The following is a 25,911-nucleotide window of genomic DNA, read 5'->3' as shown; positions in this document are numbered from 1 at the left end:
CCTCGCCGGAAGTGAGGCCGGGGGCTGTCCCGCGCGCTGCAGTTCCCGTTTGTCGCGGCTTCCCCACACCTTCGAGTTGTACCTCCACGGGGCTAGAGGGGCCGGGGAGCGCATCCCGCCCCCGCCCCCGCCCACACCGCCCCCGCAGCCGCCGCCGCTGCCGCTGCCCACACACTCAGAATCCCTGGCCTCGCTCCCGGAGGCAGGGGCCGTGCGGGTACGCGGGCGCCGGCCTTCGGCGCGTTCCAACCCGCGGGGCTGCCGGCCTGGGCATCGCCGACGCGCGCCAACTTCCGCATCCGGCTCCTGGCGCTTCCGGTCTTAGCGGGCCCATCTAGGAGGTAGGTGAGTGAGCGTGCGAGGCTGGCTCCGCGGCGTGGATGGCAAAAGTGTGCTGCTCCTTAGACTCGGCTCCTTTCCCCACCAATGTGTGTTGTCAAAGGTTCTTTCGTGGGACACAGACTTGAGTGAGATGTATGTGGAGATTTCTCCCGCCTGGAAACGAGGGAGCTGAGTGCCTGAATTTGTATCTCTACTCGTGGGATCCGCTTGGGGATGCTAGGGTAAGACAGAGGTCAACTTTGCCAAACCTGTCACTGCCTTTGAGCATACTTAGACTTATCTCCATGGGCAGATGATAGAGTTCTCCTATTCTGGCGTTGTAGATCGCAGTTTCAGCTAGTTGGCCCTGCGACCCCCTGAGTTTACAAATGAGACTGAGATCTAGAGGGGAGACATGGCCTTCCTAATACCATACAGCTGGTGAATTGTGGAGCTTTCTAGAATCCAGGCTTCCTGGTTTAGAATGAAGTTCTCCTGTCATTTCACATTATTTGAGAGGTTACTCTGATGTCTTTCCTCTCTCTTAAGTCCTGCAGAGATGGGTCTTCTTGATTCCCAAGCCTGTGGGCTCCGTTATCAGGATCGCTCTCTTCCCTAGGGTATGCTGCAAACCTCCAGATGCTGGTCTGTGGGATTCAGCAGATGAGTCTTCTGTCCTCCTCTCATCTGTAAGCTGTTCTTCCCAACTGTTCTCTCACCATCCAGTGTCATCATGTCTACCTTACTCCTCAATCTGGATTTTGGCGAGCCTCCCCCCAAAAAGGCATTAGAGGGAAATGCCAAGCACCGAAAATTTGTCAAGAAGCGGCGACTCTTGGAACGGAAAGGCTTCCTCAATAAGAAGAAGCAGCCCCATAGCAAGGTGCCTAAGTTGCACTCAGAACCTTCAAAGAAAGGGGAAATTCCCAGGGTAGATGGCACTTGGAAGGCCACTCCTCTTCCAAAGAAGAAGACAACAGCTGCCTCCAGCAGTGGGTCAGAGCAGTCCCTGGACAAGAAAGCTGCAGTGCCTTGGCTGACCCCTGCCCCTTCACAGAAGGCTGGTTCTGTTGTGGCTAAAGTAGATTTGCTGGGGGAGTTCCAGAGCGCCCTCCCAAAGATTAAGAGCCACCCAACTCGCCCCCAGAAGAAGGGCTCCCAGAAGAATCCTCCACCCAAGAATGGCCCACAGAACTCCATCCAAACACACTCAGAGAATAAATACTCTGGGGCATCCCAGAAGATACCGGGGAAGATGGTGGCAGTTGACTGTGAGATGGTGGGTACTGGGCCCAAGGGGCATGTCAGTTCCTTGGCTCGATGTAGCATTGTCAGCTACGACGGAGATGTGCTTTATGATGAGTACATCCTCCCCCCCTGCCACATTGTGGACTACCGGACCAGATGGAGCGGCATCCGGAAGCAGCACATGGTGAATGCTACACCCTTCAAGATTGCTCGGAACCAGGTAAGAGGCATGAGGGATGGTGGTAGCAGTGAAGCGGATGGGGCAAAGTCCAAATCATTTTTCAGCAAAGAATATCACTCTGGGAAGGCACCAAAGGATTGTGGAGGGAGGGTTGGAGTGGGTGGAGTAGCAGATAAAGAAGGCTTTTCTTGTGGGATAAAGAGTGGTTAAAACCTGGAAACTTACAAATAGCTGGTGTAATAAACTGTATTAGATCTGTTTTAGATCCCTCATCTGGATAATTGGGACTCTGCTAGAAAAACAGCAACCCGTGATGGATAGAGTAGCAGGCATGAGTGCCAGGGGGAAAGGGCTCAATTTGAGAATACCTTGTAGAGATGGGGCTAGGGTTGAGAACAGAGAGGTGGAGGGCTCTTCCCAAGCAAGAAGTGGCCTGTGGCAGTGTGGAAAGTTGGTGGATAACTGGAACAGGCAGCCTGCAATGAAGGGGGTAAAAGACACAGGGCTGATATGTTGGGGTTCTCATCTCATTCACTGAACAATCCTAGTCACTGTAAGCTCTATGCTGAAAACTGGAGGCACGCTGAATGAACAGGAAGGGAGGATGAGCTAGTGGAGGGAAAGGGGAACGGAGCCTGCTCGGCTTGGAAGGCCTCCAGAGGGCACCCTTGATCCACTTTGTAATTTCACCTCCACATTCTTTGTCTTGTCTAGACACACTTTTCCAGTAATTTCTCATATGCCAGAGCAGTCAGTTGGAGGAATTTCATCAGAGGTAGAACAGCTGGATTTTAGAAAGAACATGAGTTGAAGAACATCCTGTGCACCCTCAGGGGCATAGCTGAGCAAAGGCTCGGGAGAGTCAGAAGATCGGCTGGGTCTGAAACAGCACATGACTTAGGTTTAATGAAGGTTGTGTGTTGAAATTAATGCAAAGTAGAGGTGTTAGTGGTCAGTAAACTGAAGGGGCGACTAAATACCAAGTTGATTAGACTATATCTGGTTTTCATCATAAAAATCAGTGCCCAAGCTGGAATATGAGACTAAGGTACATTCAGATGAGTCTGTACCCTTCCAAGGGGTCCCATTGGGAGGCCAGGCATTGATTCCAGGTCTCTTAACTTTTTCACAATCTGTTTGGAACCCCATTTTGGTAATGGCCCTCAGAATTCATGGCATATTCTTTAGTCATCCTCATTGGAAGTGTCTTTTTCTTCTTTAGGGTGTGGAGCATACCTCGAGGCTTGTGAGATCTTTGTTCTGTAACCAAGGATCACACCTGGTCCCCCTGGCAGTGAGAGTGCTGAGTCCTAACCACTGGACTGCCAATTCTTAATTCCCAATTTTTAATTTTTTATAGCTTGTAGGCCCTTTGAGAGTGTGATGAAAGCCATAGATTCTCTCCCAAAAAATAAATACAGAAATATATGCATATCAATTTGCATATAATTTGGGGCTTCCATTGCCTCCCTGGAGCCCATCTTTACTGTATTTGTCCCAGCCTGTATCTAAGACCAAGGTAACAGTTACCATGGTTAAAGAACTTCAAGTATCAAGCCAGGACTGAACTAGGTAATTACATGAACATCTTATTGAGGTAGAAATTAATGTGACGATAAGGAACCACTGGCTAGGTACGTCCAAACAGGGTTACACCACGAAAAATGCCTACTTTTACCTCGGGGAGACGAGATGGATTTCAGGTGAAAGAAAACTTGTGGGAGAAGGCATTTCAAGGATGAGGTAGGTGAGAAAGTAGTGGAAAGAGCCTGGAAGGACTTCCAGCTGTGTTGGGCTTTTAGAACGCAGAGGCTGCATCTATGAACCGTGCTCCTCACCACCTCCTCTCCCACGTCTGTTTCAGATCTTGAAGATTCTCACCGGGAAGATAGTGGTGGGGCATGCCATCCACAACGACTTCAAAGCCCTTCAGTACGTCCATCCCAAGTCCCTCACCCGAGACACCTCTCATATCCCCCTCCTCAACCGTAAGGCTGACTGCCCGGAGAATGCCACCATGTCCCTGAAGAGTCTCACCAAGAAGCTGTTGAACCGGGACATCCAGGTAGTGTCTCCCCAAATGCTGCCAGACCCCTGGCTCAGACGGGAAAGGCTCGCCTGCTGCCTCTCCCGGCTCTGACTCTCAGATTCCTCTGATTGTAGAGAGATTCAGGGGGAGATGCTCTGATGGGAAGAGCTTTGGGCAGAGAGGTCCATCTTTACTTAGGCATAACAGTTCTTATTTCCTACCTCCCAGAATGTTCCACAGGGTACTTGGAAAAGGAAAAAAGCCTAAAAGTGGGGCTAAAACCCTAAGTAAGAAATGTGGGAAGCAGATAGTTGTGGTGGCCTAAATGACCGTATAGTGGCTTCAAGGGCCTCTTATGTATTTCATATGTTTGGCAGTCAAAGAAGGGTGGTCAGCCTGGCATGAGGGTGTAGACACATGTCATTCATAGATTAGTTAAGGAACTAGGGAAGATGGAAGACTCAGAAGGTCTGTCTATGATCTGGTCTGTTCTGTTCCTGCAGAAGGATGTAGAACAATATGGTGTGTATTTGTTGCCACAGGAAGGACTGAGGCAGACAGTAGTATAGGAGTTGAACCCCTGAAATCAGATGATGAGTGGGTTCTCCCCAGAGTCCTGCCTTTGCAGCCCGCTAACTGCAGAAGCAGCAGCATCATCGAGGTTGGAGGAAACCAGTTGGGAAGGGAGGAAACGGTCTCTTGTAGCCTCATGCTCTTTTCTTCCTCCCTTGTTCAGGCTGGGAAAAGTGGACATTCCTCAGTGGAAGATGCCCAGGCCACCATGGAGCTGTACAAGTTGGTTGAAGTTGAATGGGAGCAGCACCTGGCCCAGAATCCCCCTACAGACTAGTGCCAGTGGGGACACTGGTGATGTGGGCAGGTGGAAACAGTGCCACAGCCAGGAGAACAGGGCCGTGGGCCAATGGACAGCGCCACCAGCTCTGCACCTTTGGGAGCTAGGGTTTTTGGGGAGAGGGAGGCTACACCCCAGACTTAACATCCATTGACATTCACTTCAGGTGTTGTGTGTCTGGTTAACCGTTCCATGGAAGGAGGACGCCTCCATGTCACAACCCACCCCTAGACCGTTTACCTCTTAAATGGTGCTAACCATGTGTCCCAAGGTGCTTTGCTTCTGGGAAAGTCTTTTGACTTTCAAAGGGCATGGCAAGCTGGGAAATGTCTTTTCCCAAACTGCCTTATCACTAGGGTGGGTGGCCATGTGTCTCATTTTATGCCTTTCCTTTCAAGCATAACAGCACCCTTTTTCACTCTCAGATGTATCCTGTTGGATGATAACTTGTATGATCACAATGCACCTCTCAGACTCTGCTTTCTGCTCAGAGTCTATATCTGGTTTGTGTTGGGATATCACCTGTTCTTTCCACCTTGAATTCCGGAGGAGCCATTCCTGGTGAGGTTTAGTTCTCCTTAGGGTTATGGGCAGTAGAGGTAAGAGAGTGACTTGGAAATCAATTTTTCTGATTTAGGAAAGCAGTCTCCTAAAGTGATAGTGAATTTATTTAATTTAAACCCCACTTGCTAGGTTAAAGAAGAATTTTAAAGTGTTTCAATGAGTTTTAGTCTTTTACTTTGCTAAGCCAAGCCTCTGAAAATGCAAATTATTCCCTTGATAAATTTTTTACAAAGGAAAAACAATTGTGTGGTGTTCTCTTTATAATGTCACGTTAAATAGCTTTGTCACAGACTCCTTAGAGCTGTAATTCTGTTACGGGGGCTAGGGTCTCTGTGGATGACACTGAGTGGACCCTGGTTTGTGGGAAGTCATCAGGAAGCACTGACCAAGCCTTTGTGTGCAGCCCACGTGCTCCGTTGTCTTCTCGTCCCTACCACAGATCAACAAGCACACCCAAAACGACACTTCAAGCTGCGCGAACACCCTCACACAGGGTATGTGACCAGGAGAGTGACTCAGAGAGTGGGCATGTGGGAGGAATGGAGCAGGGGAGAAAGAATGCTCGGTGACGCCAGCCTGCTTGCTCCTGCCAGCTCTTCCTTGGTGGTACACACCCTGATGTTGGGAAAGTGAGTCACAGGTCTGACCTTGTGGCTGGGATCACTGTCTGCACCCTTGTCTTGAGAGAATGCAGACCCCGTGTACACACTGAGACTCGTGCCCTCTTGAGTGGCTGTTTTGGCTCCAGAGGCCAGAGTCACAGTTGTGGCTGCCTATAGAAGGGAACCTGCTGCAGCCAAATGAGACCTCGGACGTGGTCTTGCTGCTGTGTCCTGCACTGCGGCATCTGCTTGAACAGGCAGCTGATGAGCTCTGAGCAAGTTGGTTCCTGTTGAGCCCAACATAAGCAATGTCCATGACACTTGACAAGAGGCGCTAGGCGTTCTTACACACCTCTAAGTGGGAATAATGTAGGAAGGCCACACCAAAAACTGGGGTTACGAGTCTTAATTGAAATGAATGTGAGTCTTAATTACATTGCAATCAGGAAACTAGAAGCTAAGTGGAAAATTCTCCTTTGAGTTCAGGTTTTAGGGTACCTGGCTTTGTAATTTATTTTATGAAGTATACTATTGATTTATAATATTGTTTCTGATGTACAACAAAGTGACTCAGTTGTATGTAATAGTCATATAGTCTTTTTCATGTATTTTCCATTGTGATTTATCATATGTTGAATATAGTTCCCTATGCTATATAGTAGGACCTTGTTTGTTCATTCTATATATAATAGTTTACAGCTGCTAACCCCACACTCCCAATCCATCCTTCCCCACCTCCCTCCTTGGCAGCCACATTTCTGTTCTCTGTGAGTCTGTTTCTGTTTCACAGATAAGTTCATTTGTGTCATATTTTAGATTCCACATATAAGTGATATCATGTGGTATTTGTCTTTCTGTTATTACTTCACTTAGTATGATAATCTCTAGTTGCAGTTGGCTTTTATGGTCTACTTCACCCCCCGACTCAGGCACCCTCAGTCCAGCATTGGGAAGGGCTAAGTCTCACTTTTGCTCACCGAAAAGAACCTGGAGACCAGAGGACCTTGCAACCATTTTCTTACTCTTTTCTCATGTCATACCTCCTGGTCAGAGCCCAGCTCACTCTGCAGGGTGCCTGGGGATCCTTGTACTTTAATCCCCTTCTTTCTCTGCCCCTTTGTTCGCAGGCTTCATCCAGCTGATGACAGATAAGCCCCATTGCAGATTTCTACCTAAATACCAATCAGCAAGTCCTGGTTTGCCTTAAGTTTGAGGCCCTTTAGAGTGGAGCATATGCACAACAAATGTTCTTCTGATAATACTCCTTCCGTGACTTGTTTTCTAATGCTGAACCCCCTTCTGCAGGTGAGAATGATAAAGGGCAAAAGACTGTGAGAAGTATGTCCTGCCAAACATGCTGACCTTTTAAAATTTCATACAGTAGAGTGATTCTTGGGAGGGGAAGTGTGTTTTGAAATTTCAGGTCATAGTGCTGCCATTCTCTCTACTCTTAAAAGCCACTGATTGAGGGAATTCCTTGGGAATCCAGTGGTTAGGACGCCATAGTCTCACTGTAGAGGGTCCAGGTTCAATCCCAGGTCAGCGAACTAAGATCCCACCAGCCACGTGGTACAGCAAAAAAAACCACAACTGATTGAATCAAGGCTCTAACAAGGAATCATTTGATTCCTAGTTTAACAGATGATTACAGCTGACAGGAGGAAAGATGAACAGTACTATAATTATGAACTTTCCCCAAGGCGCATTAGCCCGAGTCCAAGTCTAGAGACACAGATCCCCGTGTGTGCAAGTGCAGTATGCCAGGTGCGTTTGTGAACACCCTGCATTACAGTCTGTGTATTGTTCACAGTGCACTTTCATTTACCCTGTGACTTAGGGCAAGTCCTCCAAACAGTTGATGGCAGAACAGCATTTTATTGCTGTGTAGACACTAGGCATCAGTTCTGATTTTGCCACTTACTCAATTTGTGCTGGTAAATCAGTTTGCTTCTTGGGAGCCTCAGTGGTTCTAGCATTAAAACCCTGGGATTCTTTTCTAACTTTGAAGTCTGGCTAATGGTTGCTATCATTAATAATAATAATGGCAACCATTTGTTGAGCGCTTCTCTGTGTCATGTACTGTACTGAGTCCTTTAGGAGCGTGGTCCTATTCTCTGTAAGGGAGATGGTAGTATTCCAATTGAACAGTTGAGGAAACTGAGGCTGACAAAAAGTAAGAAATCTTCGCTAGGCTAAATAGCTGGAAGTTGGCAGTGCTGGCACGCAGACCTGCCAGGTCTGTCTGTCTGGAGCCTCCGCTCTTAACCACTCTCCGACTTGGTTGGTAACTCAGCCAGGCAGCATCTGATGAGGTTGGAATCCTGCCACTCAAATGTTTATTATTAAATACTTGCTATGTGCCAGGCATTGTGCTAGGCATAGAGAAATGGCATGTGCCCCCAATTGCTTACAGTAACCTGAAGAAAAGAAACCAGTAAACTAATGTCAGTGCCCTGTGGCAAGTACTGTCTAGAGTCACTAAAGAGTTTAAAATAGGGGAGTGATGTGATCAGATTTCGGTTTTAGGAAGACAATGCTGGCAGATAAATGGAAGCAGGATTGGAGTAGGGCCAGAACATGAGTTCTCCTGTTTGAGTAATCTGATGAGCAATGATGTAGTCCTGAATTAATGAAGTGGGAGGATGCAGATGAGTATCACTGAGGGGGGAGAATCAATAAGGTTTAGAGATCAGAGCAAGGGGATTAAAGGTTGCCTTGGTATTTCTGAACCGCAGTGAATAGACAGCAGTGGTGCCATTAACCAAGACAGAGTATATGGTGGGCAGGAGGGCAGGATTTGAGGAAGATTACTGGGTATTGATTGGGTTGACTTTGAGCTTCTCGAAGATACCCAAGTGTAGATGTCCAGCCAGCAGCTGGATGTACCAGACTGGAGTTTAGCAGAGTAAGTGAGATCTGGGCTGGAAACTAAAACTTAGGAGACAAGTGTAACAGTGAGATAGAAGCCTTGGGTTGGAATGAAGCCTTGATGTATAAAGGCTTATAAAGAGCAGGTCAAATCAGAGCCTCAGGAAGTACCCATCTTTGTAAGCTGCTGGAGGAAGAGAGGTCAGAGAGGACCATCAGGTAAGAGGACCGCTAAGGAGACTCCTCCCAGGAGGGAGGAGGGAGCATTAATAGCATGGACAGCCAGTCGCCGGAGAGCAGACAAAAGGGTCTGTTTTGTAGCAATTTGGTGCCCTTCATCTGAGCAATGTCTGAGGAGGGCAGCAGAAGCTCAGCTGAGGTGGGCTGGAGAATAAACTGGAGGCGAGGAAGGAGAGGAGTGGCTGTGGGCTGTTCTTTCTTGGCTCTGAAGAGAAGCAGATGAGGGTTGCTGTAGGAGTGTGAGGTCTGAAGGTGCCAATAGACAAAGCCAGCAGAGCATAACTTGGCTCACGAAAGGGCAGGTGAATTAAGCTACAGTGGATCCTGAAAGAGTAGAGGGGAGGGATGCCAAGCTTAGCCTTGGCCAGCAATCAGGATCCCTTGTCTGCTGGGTCAGAAAGGAAAGAGGAAAGGGTAAGACAGATGGCAGATGGAGATGGTTGGTTTTTTGTTTTGTTTTGGGGGGTGCTTTTTGGCCACGTGGCAGCTTGTGCAGCCCTAGTTCCCTGACCACGGATTGAACCCAGGCCCTTGGTGTTAAGAGAGCAGAGTCCCAACCATTTTACTGCAAGGTAATTCTTGGAGCTGGCTTGGGATAATGGAATAAAGTGATTAGGATCTGGTGACCTTGCTTGCTCATTAAATTGGAGGCAGAGTGGTTGGCTAAGTATGAGGGGGAAGCCAAGGGACAGAAACTTGAAAGAATAAAGATAGTGTGGAGCGGCCACTAAGAAGACAGGAGAGTGGGCTGTCTGAGACACAAGGAAGGGCCTCTGAGCAACGGCAGCATTCCTGACTGAGGCCAGAAACTGAGCGTGCAGGGCCCCTGCAAACTGCTTGTCACATTGTTTTTCTAGCATCATTCAGCAACCCCAGCAGAGAAGTGAAGAGTTTAAATGCTCACAGCTGACAGTGTGTGGTCCCCGAGGCGAGTGCCTGCACCGAGATGGAGACGAGGTCAATGGAGTCTGTGGAGTCAAGGACCTGAGAGGCTGAGCTGTTGAGTAAGTGCTGGAAGCCCCCAGGGGGCCACAGGATTTCATATATATATGTAAATATATATATATATATATAGTGGGGTGAAAAGTTGGGGGTTGTGCCACGCAGTGTGTGGGGATCTTAGTTCCCTGATTAGGGATGGAACGCATGTGCCCTGCAGTGGAAGCCTGGAGTCTTAACCACTGGACCACTAGGGAATTCCCCAGGACTAGAAACAGGAGGATGGGGAGCTTGAGCTAGATCCTCAGGGACCTGAGGCGGACAGATGGTGCAAACAAGGAGTTGAAGATGCAGTAAACACATGGTGTGAGCCTTAATGAGCTGGGTTTGGATTTCTAAACTGAGGCATCATGGAGAAGCATGAAGAGTTCCGAACTTTTCCAGCCAGTGGGCGTGGCCTCCGCCACAGCTGTATCCCTCTCGTTTTCAGACCTGATTTTTATCAGATTACCTCTTTCATGCACCTATCAGTTCAGTTCAGTCTCTCAGTCTTGTTCAATTCTTTGCGATCCCATGGACTGCAGCACACCAGGCCTCCCTGTCCATCACCAACTCCTGGAGTTTACCCAAACTCATATCCATTGAGTTGGTGATGCCATCCAACCATCTCATCCTCTGTCATCCCCTTCTCCTCCTGCCTTCAATCTTCAAGGACAGTTAAATAAGTGATTAAATCAAGAACAAGTGTACTAATGAAAGATATTTTTTTCAGCCTAAGCAGTCATTGATTTTGGCTGAAGTCATTCGCTTTTCATCCATTTGTTCAAGAAATATTTCCTGAGCACAAACCAGGTGCTGTGGCAGGCCAGTTAAGTCTGCACAGACCTCCCTTGCAGTGGGGATGATGAGTGACATGAAGGAAAGTAAGGGGGTAAGGCAGATATGTGTGCATAAGATTTCAGATGGTTTGTTCAGAGAAGGCATCTTTGAGGAAGTGACATTTGAGCAGACCTGAAAGAAGTGAAGGAGCAAGTCAAGTAAATATCTGGGGGAAGAAGATTCCAGAGAAAGAGATCAGGGCAAAGTCAGGAGTAATGCTTGATATATTTAGGGAGCAGCATGGCTGGAACATGGGAAGCCAAGGGGAAGTGGGTAGGGGGAGATATAGGCCCATAATAGAGACCCCTGTAGGCCATTGTAAGGGCTGGGGCTTACTATCTGCATGAAACGGGCCCCAGTGCAGGGTTTTGAACAATGGTGTGAACTGACTCAGGATTTAAAGGACTCCCCCTGGGTGCTGTGACTGGAAGAGAGTGGGAACAGAAAACCAAAGCAGAGGTTCTTGCTGTAATCTAGGCAAGAGATGACAGGAGTTGAGGCCAAGGAGGTGGTAAGTAGCCTTACCTGAAACTGATTAACTTTGCACACATGGACGATCTCTTGTGCGGTTGATGCTGAACAGATGTTTAAGCTAAGACTGGCATCTCTGGCCTTTCAACTCTCACCCAAGCTCCTGTACAGACTGGCCCACCAGATAGCTCAGGAAGTACACTCACCTCATCAGTGGGGGACCCAAGTGTGGTCGGGGTGGAGGTTTGCCACCGTTTCTGGGTGGACAGTCAGGGTTGCACCATCTCCTCCAGGCAGTGACTAAATGGGTAAGTGACATCTAGTGGCACTGCTGAGCTCAGGGAGGGGTCCTGGGGAGCCCTTGCCACCCCAGCCCCTGGTCTCTTGGAATTGCTGCACAGGTTTTTTTCCCGCTCTGCTCTCTGCCCTCCGACCGCTTCACTGTGCTGACTTTGCTGGTTTTGTTTCTTTCTTTAATATGTGAGGCTCCTAGCCTTGCTTAGGGATACGATCAACTCTGTGCTTTCTTTGAAAGAGTGTATATAATGCATAGGATTTTGAGAGATGTGGGGGTGGAGGGAGAGGCAGAGAAAGGAGATATTTTTAAGAATTTGGCATGGAAAGACAAGCACATCTTAATCCTCTCCCAGGCTTAACCAGATTCCATTCTGAATGTGTTTAAGAGCAAGCTTTGGAATCAGACCCAAGGCAGCGCATAGAAAGTTCTCTCACAATGGTGGGTTCAGAGCCACTCTTCTCCTAGACCTGGGCACTGAGAGTTGGGCCCTTGCCCGTGATCCTGACCCTCCTGTCCCAATGCAACACCAGAAACCTAAACTGTCTGGCATCCCCAGACAGGAGGCAGCTTCACCTAAAGGCCAGGTCCTTCATTCCCTTCTATCTTGTGGAATCCTACTCAGCCCCTTCTTTGGAAGGACTCCATGAGATGGATCCAAACCATAGCCAAAGGAGGAGGAAGGCAGACTGCCCCTGCCCTCAGAGCTGAGGAGGGAGGTGGAGCCCACACCCAGGACCAACGGGAAGTCAGAGGCAGATAATCCAGCCTGGCAGCTTGAGACCTCAGGCTGGGGTTGGGATGCTGGGCTGGGCTGGCAGAGTGGGTAGGTCTGGGAAGCTTTCCTGAAGGGTGGGAGGGTGGATCTGGGGTCAGATCAAAGAAGCCTGGGCTAGAGCAAGGGTAGAGTGTTCTGTTGCCTTCCTGCTAGGTTAGAAGCCACCCCTATGCCCATTCTGCACTCCAAGGCAGGAACTGCCTCCTCCCTCCTTTGGAATCAATTCCCTGGGACTCCTAGGAACCAAGAGGGGGTCTGGGAGCTCATCAAAGGAGACTTGGCCCACGGAGACCACACTGCCCGCAGGCAGGGAAAAAGGCACACCCTGTGTGTCCTCCACTCAGGATGGCGCCCTCTCTATGCCCGCTACTGCAAGCTCAGCTGGAAGGCTAACAGGAAATCCAGATCATCTGGAAACCTGGGAACGTGTAGCCGACAGTCCCAGAACACTGGGATTCAAGAGGCGTGAGACCGTGGCGAGGAGGTTGGCAATTGTGGAATCGAGGATCTGCTGGCTCTTTTGACCCCCCACGGACATGTCCCTGAGGATCCCCAAGTGCCAAAGCTCCCATCTGGATGTCTTTCCCAGATTGGTGGAGAAAATGCAGGCAGGGAGAGATGGGGGCTTCGTCCAGACAGTTTGCGTCCTCAGCCTAGTGAACTGAAATTCACAGGCACTAGCCAGCCCGGTGCCCCCTGGGAATCTGGGCCGGCAGTGGGAGGGAGATGCTGGTGGATGGGGAGGGGTGAAGGGGCACTGGGTTGAGGGAGGCGGGGGGACTATACAGTCTCTCTTTGACAGCTAACATTTTCCAGAGCTGGCGCCCGAAGGGGAAAGGAAATCAGAGCTTCCCACCTCACACATCTTTTTCCCATTTTGTTCATGCTGCCCAGGGAAAGCCATTAGGGCTAGGTCAGTCTGGGGCCTCCCCTACCCGCCCGTGTCTCCAGCTCTACTATAAGGAGGGGTAGGTTGGTGGGGTCACTGGAAGGACAAGGCCCTAGCCTGGTGAAGGGGCCAGACTCTGAACTCTTGTATCCCTTCTTAATTCCGTGCCTGCTCAAGACGGGAGGATGGGGGCAGGGACCAGGAATCTGGGCTCCTGGGGCCCACCCTTACTCTGCTCAAATCCCCTTGCAGCTCTGATTCTGTCTCTGGGGAGTCTGGCCCACTGTCCAGGGCCTGGTCTACAGCAAGAAGGGGCCTGGGGTTGGGGAAGCTGGTCCTTATTACCCAGCTCCTGGGGTTCCAGCCTCCTCCCTGGAGCCATTAGCACAGCCAGCTTCCGTAGGAGCCCGGCTGGGGGCCAAACTACCAGGTCTTATCTAGAGACAGTAGCTGCATTTGGGGGGCTAGAGAAGGAGGGAAATGGGAACGCTGAGGAGCTTTGAAGAGTTGTTCCCCCTGAGCTGGCCGACATTCCTGAATCTGATCCATCAGCCCCCCTTACCCTGTGCCCCAGGGACAGTGGGTCCAATACCTTCTTTCTGTCTCCACACAGAACCTCAAAGCCTAGGCCTAGGGCCCCTTCAGTCTTTTCTCTGGGATCTCACCCTTCTCCCCCCGCCCCACCCCCTACTTCTTTTCTCTTCAATCTCAGAGTCTGATTATCTGGCCCAATGCCCACCTTCCGCAATTCAGGCCAGAGGAGGAATGTAGCCCTGAATCAGCCTGCAGCCCTGTCGACTTCTTTCTTCCTCCAAAAACTCCAGATCGTCTCAATGGACAGAGGGGTTCTGTGGAGCCCTGGCTCTTCTCCCATTTCTCATCCCCAGAGAGTGGGAGAGGAGACATCTGGGAGGGGGCTTGAGCTCCCCAGAAAAAGTCTTGGGCTGCACCGCAGGCTATTCATCTTTTCCAGGGTTAGCCACTGTCCCCAGGTACCATGCAAACCCAAGGTCCACTCTGCCAAGCTTATCATAGCTACAGCCTTCTCCCTCCTGCCTTGGGCTGCCAGGGCTTAAGGGGCCAGTGCCGAGAGTGGAAACGGCAGAGGGGTCTGGCCATAGTCACTGCATCATAAAAGCCAAGAGGAGTTTAACAGCAGGTCACTGGGCTGACTGGCTTCTTCATCCAGCAGTGCTGCCCTGGGGGGATTCCTTCTGGAGGAGGGAAGGGGCCACGGCTGACCAGAGTCAGACCCAGGGCCATGTGGCTTCAGGTGTTGGCAGCTGCCACCAACAATTCCGGCCACACTGAATCCCCACTTCAGCCTGGAGGTTCTCTGAGAAGCTAGGAGGCTCTAGAGGAAGGGGAGTCAAATGTGGTGTTTTTCACTGCAGTAGGAGAGAAAACAGACAAGGGCCTACGTGGGGGAAGGGATTGAGCTACCACGGCAGACTGGCGAGAAGCACAGACGGGGTGGTGGAGGCAGGGTAGAGGAACAGAGGCACAAAGAGAGCAGGCCTTGTGCAGGGGTCCTCCAGGCTCTTTGATGACCGCCCACACCTCCACGCCTGCCCCTGAAGAGGTGAACAGAGCCAGGGGCCTCTCTCAGGGGACAGAGATTCGATCTCCCGACACGTCTTCCGCCAGTGCATCCCCACCTCCTCCTTCCCCGCTCCATTGCTCAGCCTGCCCAGCTCAGTGCACCCAGCCCAGCCCTGCGGAGAGTGTTGGCAGATGGAGCTGGGAACCAGGTAGCAGAGCCAAAAACAACAGAGGAGCCGCCTGGCTGCCCGCGTGCCTGCAGATGCCCCTGGTCTAACTGCGATCCCTCCTGTCACAGGCAGCCCCCTCCTCGCATTCTGTGCTACTGACCACACCTGCCTCCCCCTTTGCCAGGGCCCCGGGCTGACTCCAGAGGCCACTGTCATACCCTTTCTTTGATTCTGGCTGCCCCTTCCCCCATCACTCAGATTCTCTGACCACACCTTCCCTAGTTCCCAGGATCTCTCTCCTGTGCCCAGATGTTCCTGGGAATGAGTTGCCTCCTTTCTGCTCTCTGACTCCCAGCTTGCACTTTAGCTTGCTGGAAGCTCTTTTTTTTTTGGTCTTGCATCTATCCTGTTGCAATGGCAGTTTCATTTGGGGAGGATCAGAGCCGGGCCTTAGCAGATTTGAAAAGGCTGGGTCCTTAAGCCCAGGGAGACACAGGAATGGAACATTTCCTTCAATATCGAAGATTAGAGCAGACCTGGAGTCAGGATGCTTAAGTCTATGCTCGGTGCTGCATGGAATCCTGAGGGCTCAGGGAGGCCAGGAGATACAGCTGTCCTGCCCAGGGGAACGCCCAGCTCCTCTCTTCTACTCTCCCACTCCCCACCCTCTATAGAATTCCTGCTTCCTTTGAGGCCCCTACCCTGTATGGCAGAGACCCAGGTGTCCAGCCCCACCTGGGTTTAATTTCTACATGACTCTCCGCCAACAAACTCTCTGATCCAGCAGATGCAATAACACTGAGCAGGGTGAGGCCCTTCTACAAGTGCTGCATTTGGCTGGAGAATCTCCCCGGCCCCGTTGGGGGTGAGGGTGAGGGGTTCACAACACTCCCACTATTGCCATCAGTCCTCCCCCACTCAGCCTCAGGGAATGACGGAGAGAGGTGGGGCAGCCGCCTCTTCCCAAGCCCCCAGACCCCTCAATCATGCACACATTCACATCCACTCACACCCACACTCTCGCAACCATTCAGGAGCCTGCCCATCTGCATTCCTTCTGCAAAACCAGCCACTTTCCACAGAGCCACACTGCAATGGGAACAAAGCTCCAGAATGTTTCTTTCCTAACTCTAGCTTGTGTGTTTCTTCCCCACCCCTATCCTGCCTCTGCTCCCCCACCTTTTCTCACCCATCTGGCACCCCCCCACTTGAGTCTCCGAATTCCTGGGGGAGCCCCAAGAGAGGTATGACCCAGGCTTCTAGAAAGGGGAACGCATTGCCCCAGGCAGATCTGCAGCAGATTTGGTAATAATTAAAAGGCCAGCGACACTAGGAAATTCCTTCTCCTTATGGATCCCAGCGGGAAATTAAAGCCAGTTGTTGGTGACTGAGGGACTGATGCTGGCTAAGCTCCTCCCCATCACCTGGTTCCGGGCTCTAGCCACCACCCCTTGCCCCTAGGTCCCCCCAGGCTCCTCTGTTAGCCCCCTTTTCCAGTCCCCCAGCCCTCTCATCCCACTACTCCCCAACCTCATGCCCCCCAACCCCCTTCCCTTGCATTTTTTCCTAAGTACCCCTTACACATGTGCCTGCATGCTCCTATGGTAACAGGGCTGCTGGAGGCTGAAACCTCCAGCCTGGCCGCTCAGCACCATGCTCTGGACCCTCTGCCCAAACTCTCTCAGCCAGGGTTGGGGTGCAGGGGCTGGAGCTCAGGCCCAGAGCTGCCAAACCACAAACACTCACATCTGGAAAAAATTCTCCTCCCAGCCCAACTTCCCTTTGTCTTACTTCTGTCTCTTTGGTAATTCTGGCTGCCTGGCCAGTGGGGTGGGGTGGGGGGAGTGAGGAAGTGAAGGGAGGGGAGTGGGCCCAGGCTGGCCTGCCTCCACCCCAGGGAGCCCCCACCTCCAGCCAGACCACATCCCTCCTCTGTGCTCCTGTAGGTCCAGGCCCCCCTCACCCTGGTGACCATCTTTTGGGTGAGGTTTCTACATCCTTAGTCACAAGCTTGCGGAGAAGAAAGTCAGCCCTGGCCCTTCCTTTCTGCAGTAGGAGAGATGCCTACTGAGGAGGAGACTGGACTCTTCTGGCTGGGGGCTCAAGAAGGCTGGAGCGGAGACGGACAGGCGACCTGGATGTAAGAGGCAGGGGGCAGTGAGGGGGAAGGAGAGGCAGCAGGAATCTGGTTTCTGCCCTGTTCCCTCCCCCAGCCTCTCCTCATCCCCTTGGCTGGGAGCCTGATTTCACTGTCAAAACCTAATCCCCCTCCCTTTACCTACAGCGAAGCTGCAGCCAATTGATGGGGGAGGAGCAGTGCCTCAACCCCAATCCCAAGCACCCCCCAGGGACCACCTCTTCCCTCCACCATCTCTGCTTTTGTCTATCGATCTTCCCAGAGCCCTTTGACCTGCTGCCCCTTCACTTGCAGAAGACCAGGCCAACCCCCACCCCGCTCCCCGCAATTAAGCTCTCCTATACAAAACCTGGAACCCTAAAACCAGGCTGAAGCCTCCAGCTCCTTTTTCAGAATTGACATTTTATTGGTTATTGAGGGGGGTGGGGGCGTCAAAAAGCCCTTTCTACAGTCTAATCTCCACCCTTCCTGTGTCAGAGTCACCCTAGTTGCATTACTTTCCCTACACACCCATTATTCAGAGGTTTTCCTCTTTACAGCACAGAGGCTGGACCTCCAGTGTGTTCTCCAGTCTTTGGTAAATCCTCCAGCCCCCTTCCGCAGACTCTTCTCCACGGGGGTCCTCCCCAACTAAGGCCCCTAACCTCCTAGACTGTTCCAGGGCTCTAAAGGAAAGGGCCCAGAATCTCGCAGAGCTGGTCCTCTGCTCCACCCTTGGCCACGCTGGCAGGGTGGGGCCAGGGCAGGAGCCCAGGGCTGCGACCAGATGTGGGGATTTTTCTCCCCGCCTCGGAAGAAGCTGGAAGGACCGCTCCGGGAGGGTGGAGGGGCTGGGGGTGCGTTAAGGGCCTAGGGACCACGTGCACCGATCCGCCGAGGGCAGCGGGGCCGCAGCGTCCCTCAACGCGGAACAGGCCTCCGGGTTCCGCTCGCTCAGGAGCACCGTATTCCCCCACGCCCGACCCCGCTCCTCTGCGGTCGGCGGTATCCGGCCTCCTGGCCTGTCTCCGAAGCTCCCTGCCTGCCTTCCATTTCTGCTTGTCTCCCGGTCCTGTCCCTCAGGGTCTCGCCCACTCCCACTTGGGTCTCCGCGTGGAGCCGTGCCCTACCCCCCTCCTTTGATCTCCCACTTCAAAGCCGCTCGCCGAGGGGCGGCCGCTCCTTCCGCCGTTTTACGGCTCGGAATGGTGACACCTGAGACCCTGCTCCTCCCCTTGCCCGGGCACCCAGCCCCCGCTCCCCCTACCCGGAGGTGGCAGCTCGGCGCGCCGGGGGCTCGGCGCCTCTGTCCCCGCCTCCCCTCCCGGCCGCGTACCGCGATCCCCTCGGGGGTCTAGGGAGCAGAGCCACAGAGAAAGAGCCTTAATAAAGAGCTCGTGTCAAGTGATTGGCTGTGACCTCTGCCCTCCGCAGCCTCGCGCTCAAGGCTCCTGTTTAACCCTTCGACACCCGCCCAATTCTTTAAGAGGAATGAGTCTCCCTGCGCCAACTCTCAGCCCACCAGGCTTACTGGAGCCCGAAGCCCGGGTGGGGAGTCTCGGGCGGGTGCCGGGGGTGAACCCCCTCCCAGCGTCTTCGAGTTGTTCCAGCAGGGGGCGCCGTTGCCTCCCTTAGGTCCCTGAACCCCAGGACTCCCCAGCCTCTCTCTAGTTCGGAGCCGTCACCCTGGATCCAGCTCCAGCTTCAGCGGAGCGGAGCTCGGCCGCCGCAGCTCCTACTCGCGAGGAGTGGTTCACCAGCTGGTGGTGTCGCCGGGCGTCCGGCGCCAAGGAGCAGAGTGCACAGTGTCAGGCTGGGGAGGGGCGGGGAACGGGCGAGATGCTACCCTGCACCTCGGACTGCAGACGTGAGACCCCAGCCTCTGTGCCCCGAACCCGGCGCCCTCTCTTCTCGGTGGAGAGCCCAATCCTAGGGCTCGCCCTCCGTCCTCCTCCTCATCCACCCACTGGCGCGGGAGCCGGCAATCTCCGGCCCCCTCGGCGAATTTTGGACCCGCCCATGGGTCCAGATCCAGAGGCAGTGGTGGGGGTGGGGGTGGGACGGTCACGAAGGGACGGGGCTCCAGGCCCCCACAGGTGGGGAGGGGGCGGGACGGGAGGCGGGGCCACCTCGTTCTCGGGCTAGGGCGGGTCCGCGAAGGGTATAAAAGCTGTCCGCGCGGGCGCCCAGGCCGGCTTTAGGGTTGTCCTCGGACGTTCCCCGCTTCCTGAGTCCTGCAAGGCGGCGGAGACATCTCTTTTGACTAAAAGACTCAGCGTCCAGTGCTCCAGTGGAAAGATCTAAGGGGCCCGCCACTAGCGCCGCCACCATGCCCAACTTCTCTGGTAACTGGAAAATCATCCGATCGGAGAACTTCGAGGATTTGCTCAAAGTGCTGGGTAAGGGGGTTTTTGATCGCCGGGGAAAGGAGAGGGGGTGCCGAGGCACCGGAGGCGGGTATAAGAAAGAAAGGGACGCTGGAACCGGGGCGTGGGAGGCTGGGCGCCTAAACCCCCAAGAGCAGGGGCCAGACGCCTGGGTCCTGGGGCGCTGGGCTTGAATACCTAAACCCTTCTTTCTCCGGCGGGGCGCCCACCGGTGCCAGCTGCTGCGGTGACTCAGCCTCTGAATCAAGTAGAAACCAGAAGCACGAGGTCGGTATCTTTTGGGGTGAGGCAAGGGGGTTCTCCGCTGTTCAGAAGCTGCACACACTGCGTCCAGACTGAGAACCTGGGTCTCTACCCAACCGAACCCCCCGGAGGCATTCCTGCCTCCTTCCCCTTTGCCCCCTGCAGGTAACCCAATCTCGGGGGCAGATTCCTCACCTCTTTGCCCCGGGTTCCGCCCACTAGGTGATCCGACACAGCAGGGCCTCCAGATTCCCTTTTCTTCCCCTTTCAGAACTTTTCCACTGTGCTCCCCCCACCCTCCATCTGTGAGACAAATATTTTCCTACAGCGAGCAACTAGAGTCCTAAAATCGCTCTGGATAATTATCACTTTCTTAGATTTCAACAAATGGCTTCGTGTGAAACCCCAGCCACCCCCTCCTTTTCGGATAATCCGAGTTCTCCTCTCCCTTCCTCCCTGGAGAGCCGGGCTGCAACCCAGCTGGTTAAAGGTGGAAGAAGTTGAACCTACCCAGACTGCCTGTCTCAACTCCTGTGTGCCCTCCGGTGTCTGGGGAGTGGGGGGTGGGTGGGGTGGGGAAGAGAAAGCCTGGACCGGCTGGGGAGAGGGTTTTGAAGAGAGATGGAGATTAGTCAAGAATTCAGTGACTCGGAAGCCACCTGGAAACCCCGGAGCCCTCCATTTCTGGCCTGAACAGACAGACTCTGGCTGGACTGGGCAGAGGGCACCCTGCGTGGGGCAGGGAGCTGTAGAAATGAGTTAGGAATGAGGAAAGATCTGGAATGCTGTGAGGAAAGCAAGGATTTCCACACCCTTCCTTACTGTTAGTTCTTCTTGCAATCTGACCACAGTATTTCTCGGAGTCCTGTCAGCCTTTGTTGCTCTACCCTTGTTGAAATGAAAGGAGAAAAGTTTTCCCTTTGGAAAACCTGGATGCCAGTCCCTCCCCCATCGTCTCTGGATGCTGGCCCCTCTCCCCTGTGCAGGAGGCAGTGGCCTGGCGCACCCCCAGTCCCCGGCTGGAGGATTCGATCCCAAGCCCAACCCTGTTGTCTGTCTGTCTTCAGTCTGTTTGTCCTCCCTGTGGGGTCTCTGAGAGCCACGTGCCCTCCTCAGGGCTTGCTGAGGGGACAGATTGAAAACAGACCCGTTAGACAAACACAGTCCTGAATTGGCCAAGGTCAGCTGAGCCCAGCCCCCGCGCCACAGGCACGGAGGCAACAGGAGGGGTGTCCCCGCTGAACCTAGCCTTGCTTCCGTGGGAACCTCAGTCCCTTCTCAGTCCTCTTTGTCCTATTCAGGAGTCTCTCTCCTGGGGAGGGATGCTCAGGTATTTGGAGGACACCCGTCCCTTCCCTTATGGCTCAGTTGGTAAAGAATCCGCCTGCAATGCAGGAGACCCTGGTTCAATTCCTGGGTCAGGAAGATCCTCTGGAGAAGGGATTGGCTACCCACTCCAGCATTCTTGGGCTTCCCTTGTGGCTCAGCTGGTAAAGAATCCTCCTGCAATGCAGGAGACCTGGGTTCGATCCCTGTGTTGGGAAGATCTCCTGGAGAAGGGGAAGGCTACCCACTCCACTATTCTGGCCTGGAGAATTCCATGGACTGTATAGTCCCTGGGGTCACAAAGAGTCTGACATGACTGAGCGACTTTCACTTCTAACTCACTTCACTTCTTCGTCCCATCCAATATGATGGTCATGGCATATAGCTTCCCAGGTGGCCCTAGTGGTAAAGAACCCGACTGCCAATGCAAGAGGTATAAGAGATGCAGGTTCGATCCCTGGGTTGGAAGGATCCCTTGGAGGAGGGCATGGCAACCCACTCCAGTGTTCTTGCCTAGAGAATCTTGTGGACAGAGGAGCCTGCGGGTTATGATCCATAGGGTCACAAAGAGTTGGACACGACTGAAGCGACTTAGCTCACATGCACAGCACATAGCTAGCAGCTTCTGTTTCTGTAACGGGAAAGATAATTGTTAGATAGCAGGATGGACTTCCCAGGTAGCACCAGAGAGTCTGTTTGTCCAAGGAATTGGAGCAGAATGTGTCTCTTTTACCAGGTCAATTTGTCTTAGGAACCTCAGTCATTGCTCCCTGGTCCCAAGAGATCAGCAACCAAGAAGTGGGCCCCTAGGCTCCTGAGGGACAGGCCTTCCTCCTACTCCCTTCTGCCTGCAGGAGAGTGGGTCTGTGCTGGTGCCAAGGGGGAAAGGGGATTTGTTTCTCTAGGGATCCAAATCTGGAGGAGAGCCGGGGGTCTGGCCCGCATCAGGGGAATCCCAGGCCGCTCACCCGGCTCAGCCCAGTTTGGCCCCTCATCCTCACCCACTGTTTCCCGGAATGGTTCTGCTCCAGGTCGGGGCCGGAGGCCAGGCCAGGTGAAGCGGTGAAGGGCTTGGACCTGGGCCCCAACTAGAGGTGCCTCCCGGCCTGCTTGACTTCCTGGCAGAGGGCTGCTCTCTCCAGCTACCCCATTCCTTTTAAATAACTAGGGAGCGGAGAGAAGGGATCCAGTATGGGAAAGGACGGGGGCCAGGCACAGGGACTCTGGACCCACAGAAGCTGAATGAGAAGACCTGGGCCCTGAAGCAGGGTGGGCGATCCTGGAGTCAGGGCGCATCACGGGAGGGGAGGGGCATGTCCCTTTCTGTCCCTTGAGGGGAGAGGGACGCAGATGTCGTCCAGGAGGGCAGGTGAACAGGAGTCTGATGCATGGAACTTTGAGCCCCAACTCTGGCTTTTTCTTTGCCTTTTTCTTTGCCTTCCTTTAATCAGCAAAAGCTACAACAATAAGAGTAGCTATTGTTTGAAAACTTAAAGATGTGCCTGGCACTGTGTGTGCTTTGGCCTAAACACACGTGGTCCCATTCGATAGGCTCTTGAAGAATCTATTGTCTCCGTTTTACAGTTGAGAAATCTAAGGCTCAGAGAGGTTAAGCCATTAGCCCAGGGTCTCCCAGCCTGAAAGGGAGGGTGAGCCAGGTGGAAATCATGGCCTAAAGGATCTTATTTCACAGCCTGTGGCTCCCTCAGGCTACAGACCATTCTGTAGGGGGACACAGCTGCCACACCCCTTCCCCTGTTGAGAATCCCTGTTCCTTCTCGTTCTGGGAGGGACGGAGACTCAGCACATCAAGGCCACCAGACAGGGGAGGTGAGTAGGCAAAGAGGGAAGTGGCCCCTGCTTCAGGACAAGAGTGGTGAGGGCTGGTCAGGAGGGTCTGCCCTGCACATGGGTTGGGGTGCGGACACAGTGACTCTGATGAGCCCACCCCCACAGATGGTCTCAAGCAAGGCAGACAAAGGACCAAAAGTGAGGTGAATGGAGCCAAGGGGAGCTGTAGCAGGATGAAGGAACCCGGGAGGACTGAGTGCAAAGCTGAGACTTGGGGATCCCAATCCAGGGCTGCTGACCCATCCAGGGGGAAGCAGAACTCCCAAGGGAGGGCACTGCCTCTCTGCCCCTCCTCCCTGAGCCCACCAGCCATGGGGACTGCAGCACCTGCCCCCCCTTCAAGGCGCTGTTTGGACACCCAGGAAGCCTCCCTCTCTTCCCGGTTGACTCACAGTTCAGCCTGCTCCTGCTGTCCCCTGGGGAGGGTGTGAGGCAGGTGTCTGGAGCATCCATCCTCTCCCCTCCCTACAGGGGTGAATGTGATGCTGAGGAAGATCGCAGTGGCCGCAGCGTCCAAGCCAGCAGTGGAGATCAAGCAGGAGGGGGACACTTTCTACATCAAAACCTCCACCACCGTGCGTACCACGGAGATCAACTTCAAGATCGGAGAGGAGTTTGAAGAGCAGACTGTGGATGGGAGACCCTGTAAGGTGCGTGCAGGGATGGGGTCCCTCGGGGTCATGGGATCCATTGCCTGGTGTCTCACCATGACATTTTCCAATCTTTTCCTCGAGTCTTTCCTCCAGTTCCAGTGGAGAGAGTGCCTAGGTAGTGTTGGTGGGTAGAAAGGTGGCGCTTCCGCTGTCCGTCTCACGGCCTTGTCCCAGCTGTGGGCCCAGCTCACCTGGCCACCCTCTCGTGCAGAGCCTGGTGAAATGGGAGAGTGAGAACAAAATGGTCTGCGAGCAGAGGCTGTTGAAGGGAGAGGGTCCCAAGACTTCCTGGACCAGAGAACTGACCAACGATGGAGAGCTCATCCTGGTAAGGCTTTTTCCTGCTTTTCTCCTAGCTCAGACAGAGCAAGCCCAGCGCTACCGTCAGAGATTTTCCAGGACATTCCACAATGGTGGAATTTTAAGAACAATGGTGGCTGGTCTCTCTGTCTTCTGATGGAGCTGCTGGGGCAGAACTAGGCTGTCTCTGTCCCAGGCAGTACCCTTGTGCAAATGCAAAAGGGTGTCCCTTCCACGTGGAGCAAAGGACTTACTCTGAAAGGCCCCAGCGGTTCTCTGGGGTGATCTTCCTGGCTTGGGGAGGGAGACGTAGAATGGATGCTGGGCCACTATTGTCCTCCATCACACGATGCCCAGGCATTCTGTGAACCATCCTGAGCCAATAAGTGGGTTTGGACCTGGAGGCCAAGCAGAGTACTTCCATGCAACCCTCCTGCTCCCAAGCACAGGAACCAGGGGCCTCCCAGGCTAACAGTGCCTTCTCTCCTTGCAGACCATGACAGCGGATGACGTCGTGTGCACCAGGGTGTATGTCCGGGAGTGAGCGGCTGTGGCCCGAGCCGCCAGAGCCGCAGCCAGTCCGTGCTCCCTGCCTCCTGCCCCACGGGCTGCCCCTCCCCCACCCTTCCCCTAGGCTAGCGCTCCCCTCACCCCGGTCACTTCTGGGGGTTCTGGGTTGCCTTATGCAGGGGCTCTCTTTTTATTGACCCCTCCTCTCCTCCCATATATCAACACGATGGATGGAGCCCAGATCACTGATTCCAGGATCACTTCCCCCACCCCCACCCCAGTCCTAGCCCCAAACCAGCCCATAGCACCATCTCTCTCCTTTTCTGCAAGGGGACCCGAGGGCCTAAGTAGGAAAGACCGGCCCTCTGTCTTCCATTCTTTGTCCCTGTAGCCCATACAGTGTAGAATATTTATTGGTTAATTTTATTAAAACGTTTTAGGAAATAAAAGCTGTCTCTGGCTCATTGGGAAGGGGCTGGGTAAGTCAGCTGAGTCCCGCTCTGCCTTTGAAAGGCAGCGTGAGAGAGTCCGATGTTTCAGCAGCACTGGTGCAAGGTTCACACGGGGGAGGGAACCACCTGACCTTCACCGTCCTCATCACCGCCCTTCCTTTGCTGCGGAATCCATGACCACCACCTTCACTCCCCCTCCTCCAGCCTCCCTTGTCCCCAGCTCTGGCTTCCAAAGTTAGTAAGGCCTCATCCTCCGACTCTCAGCAGGTGCCGAGGAACTGACTCCCACCTTCTCCTGCGATGGTGACATAGCTCCCTCCTCCTCCTCTGATTGTTCCCTCTCTCTCCTCCAACCCCAATCTGTGGGCGACCCCAGGCCTGGCCTTGGCCTCCCACATGGCTCCAGATGACTCATCACCGCCCACAGGATGGCCTTGCTCTTGCCCATGTCTCTGTGTCTGAGACAAGCCTATCTCTGCCTCGAGATCTCTCAGCCTGCCCCCTCTGCCCCGTCTCTTGGATCTTCCAGGCCCCTCAGGTCCTCCTCCCACGCACCTCCCTGGGCCTCCACACTCGGTTCTGTGTCTTTCCAAATTCCATCCCCATCTCTCACGCGCCGCTGCACTAGACCCTGCTTTCTCATTGCTCACCTGGTTCATTCAGCAGCAGCTCCTAACTGGTTTGGCTGTTTGCAATTCACGTTATCACGATGTGACTGGGGCCAAGTCAGCACAAGTGATAAGAGAGGTTCAAACCCTGGTTCTGCCACTCGCTACTGGTGACTTCAGAAAAGTTACCTAGTTTCCCTGAGCCTCAGTTATCTGGGCCGTTGTTTTTAATTGAAGTATAGTTGATTTTGACACCGGCAGGCAGATTCTTTACCACTGCGCTAGGGAAGATCCCCTGAAGTAGGAAATGACAACCCACTCCAGTGTTTCTTGCCTGGAAAATTCTGTGGACAGGGGAGCCCGGTAGGTTACAGTTCATGGGGTCGCAAAGAGCTGTACACAACTGTGCGCACACACACGCATAGTTGATTTACAATATTGTGTTAGTTTCAAGAATACAGCAAAGTGATTTTTTTCACTTCTTTTCCATTACATGCTATTACAAGATAGTGAATATGCAGTAAATCCTTGTTTATTTTAAATATGTTAGTGGGTATCTATTAACATCATTGGAGAAGGAAATGGCAACCCACTCC

General features: G+C 53.2%; 2 protein-coding genes across 11 annotated transcripts; both read left to right on the top strand.

Annotated features, from left to right (window-relative positions):
• The first annotated feature begins 201 nt into the window (after positions 1-201).
• ISG20L2 (interferon stimulated exonuclease gene 20 like 2) lies at positions 202-18,393 on the top strand. Of its 10 annotated transcripts, none has more exons than XM_055401616.2 (6): positions 202-341; positions 941-1,789; positions 3,615-3,815; positions 4,516-7,103; positions 9,764-9,910; positions 16,816-18,393. In XM_055401616.2, exons 2-4 carry the CDS (start codon positions 1,055-1,057, stop codon positions 4,627-4,629), a joined length of 1,050 nt encoding a protein of 349 aa, XP_055257591.2. In that variant the 5' UTR covers positions 202-341; positions 941-1,054; the 3' UTR covers positions 4,630-7,103; positions 9,764-9,910; positions 16,816-18,393. The 10 variants fall into 10 exon arrangements, with proteins under 10 accessions (XP_055257591.2, XP_055257593.2, XP_055257594.2 ...); XM_055401618.2 differs by having other exon boundaries at positions 871-1,789; XM_055401619.2 differs by having other exon boundaries at positions 206-345.
• A 765-nt stretch (positions 18,394-19,158) lies between these two features.
• Positions 19,159-24,507, top strand: CRABP2 (cellular retinoic acid binding protein 2). Its single transcript, XM_055403510.2, has 4 exons — positions 19,159-19,384; positions 23,264-23,442; positions 23,657-23,773; positions 24,239-24,507. The coding sequence occupies exons 1-4, from the start codon at positions 19,315-19,317 to the stop codon at positions 24,287-24,289; spliced, it is 417 nt and encodes a 138-aa protein (XP_055259485.1). The 5' UTR covers positions 19,159-19,314; the 3' UTR covers positions 24,290-24,507.
• The last annotated feature ends 1,404 nt before the right edge of the window (positions 24,508-25,911 follow it).

Source organism: Moschus berezovskii, chromosome 4, assembly GCF_049115385.1.
Source record: "Moschus berezovskii isolate FMDL1 chromosome 4, NW_MosBer_1.0, whole genome shotgun sequence".
NCBI classification, from domain to species: domain Eukaryota; kingdom Metazoa; phylum Chordata; class Mammalia; order Artiodactyla; family Moschidae; genus Moschus; species Moschus berezovskii.
Note: the sequence above shows the minus strand (reverse complement) of the source record. Positions and strands in the feature narration are given on the sequence as shown.

Coding starts and splice junctions, on each gene's coding strand:
- CRABP2 (XM_055403510.2), top strand. CDS start 19,315: ATGCCCAACTTCTCTGGTAACTGGAAAATCATCCGATCGGAGAACTTC. Junction 19,385..23,263: donor GGATTTGCTCAAAGTGCTGG/GTAAGGGGGTTT, acceptor CCCTCCCTACAG/GGGTGAATGTGATGCTGAGG. Junction 23,443..23,656: donor TGGATGGGAGACCCTGTAAG/GTGCGTGCAGGG, acceptor CCTCTCGTGCAG/AGCCTGGTGAAATGGGAGAG.
- ISG20L2 (XM_088835876.1), top strand. Junction 1,790..3,614: donor TCAAGATTGCTCGGAACCAG/GTAAGAGGCATG, acceptor CGTCTGTTTCAG/ATCTTGAAGATTCTCACCGG. Junction 3,816..4,515: donor TGTTGAACCGGGACATCCAG/GTAGTGTCTCCC, acceptor TCCCTTGTTCAG/GCTGGGAAAAGTGGACATTC.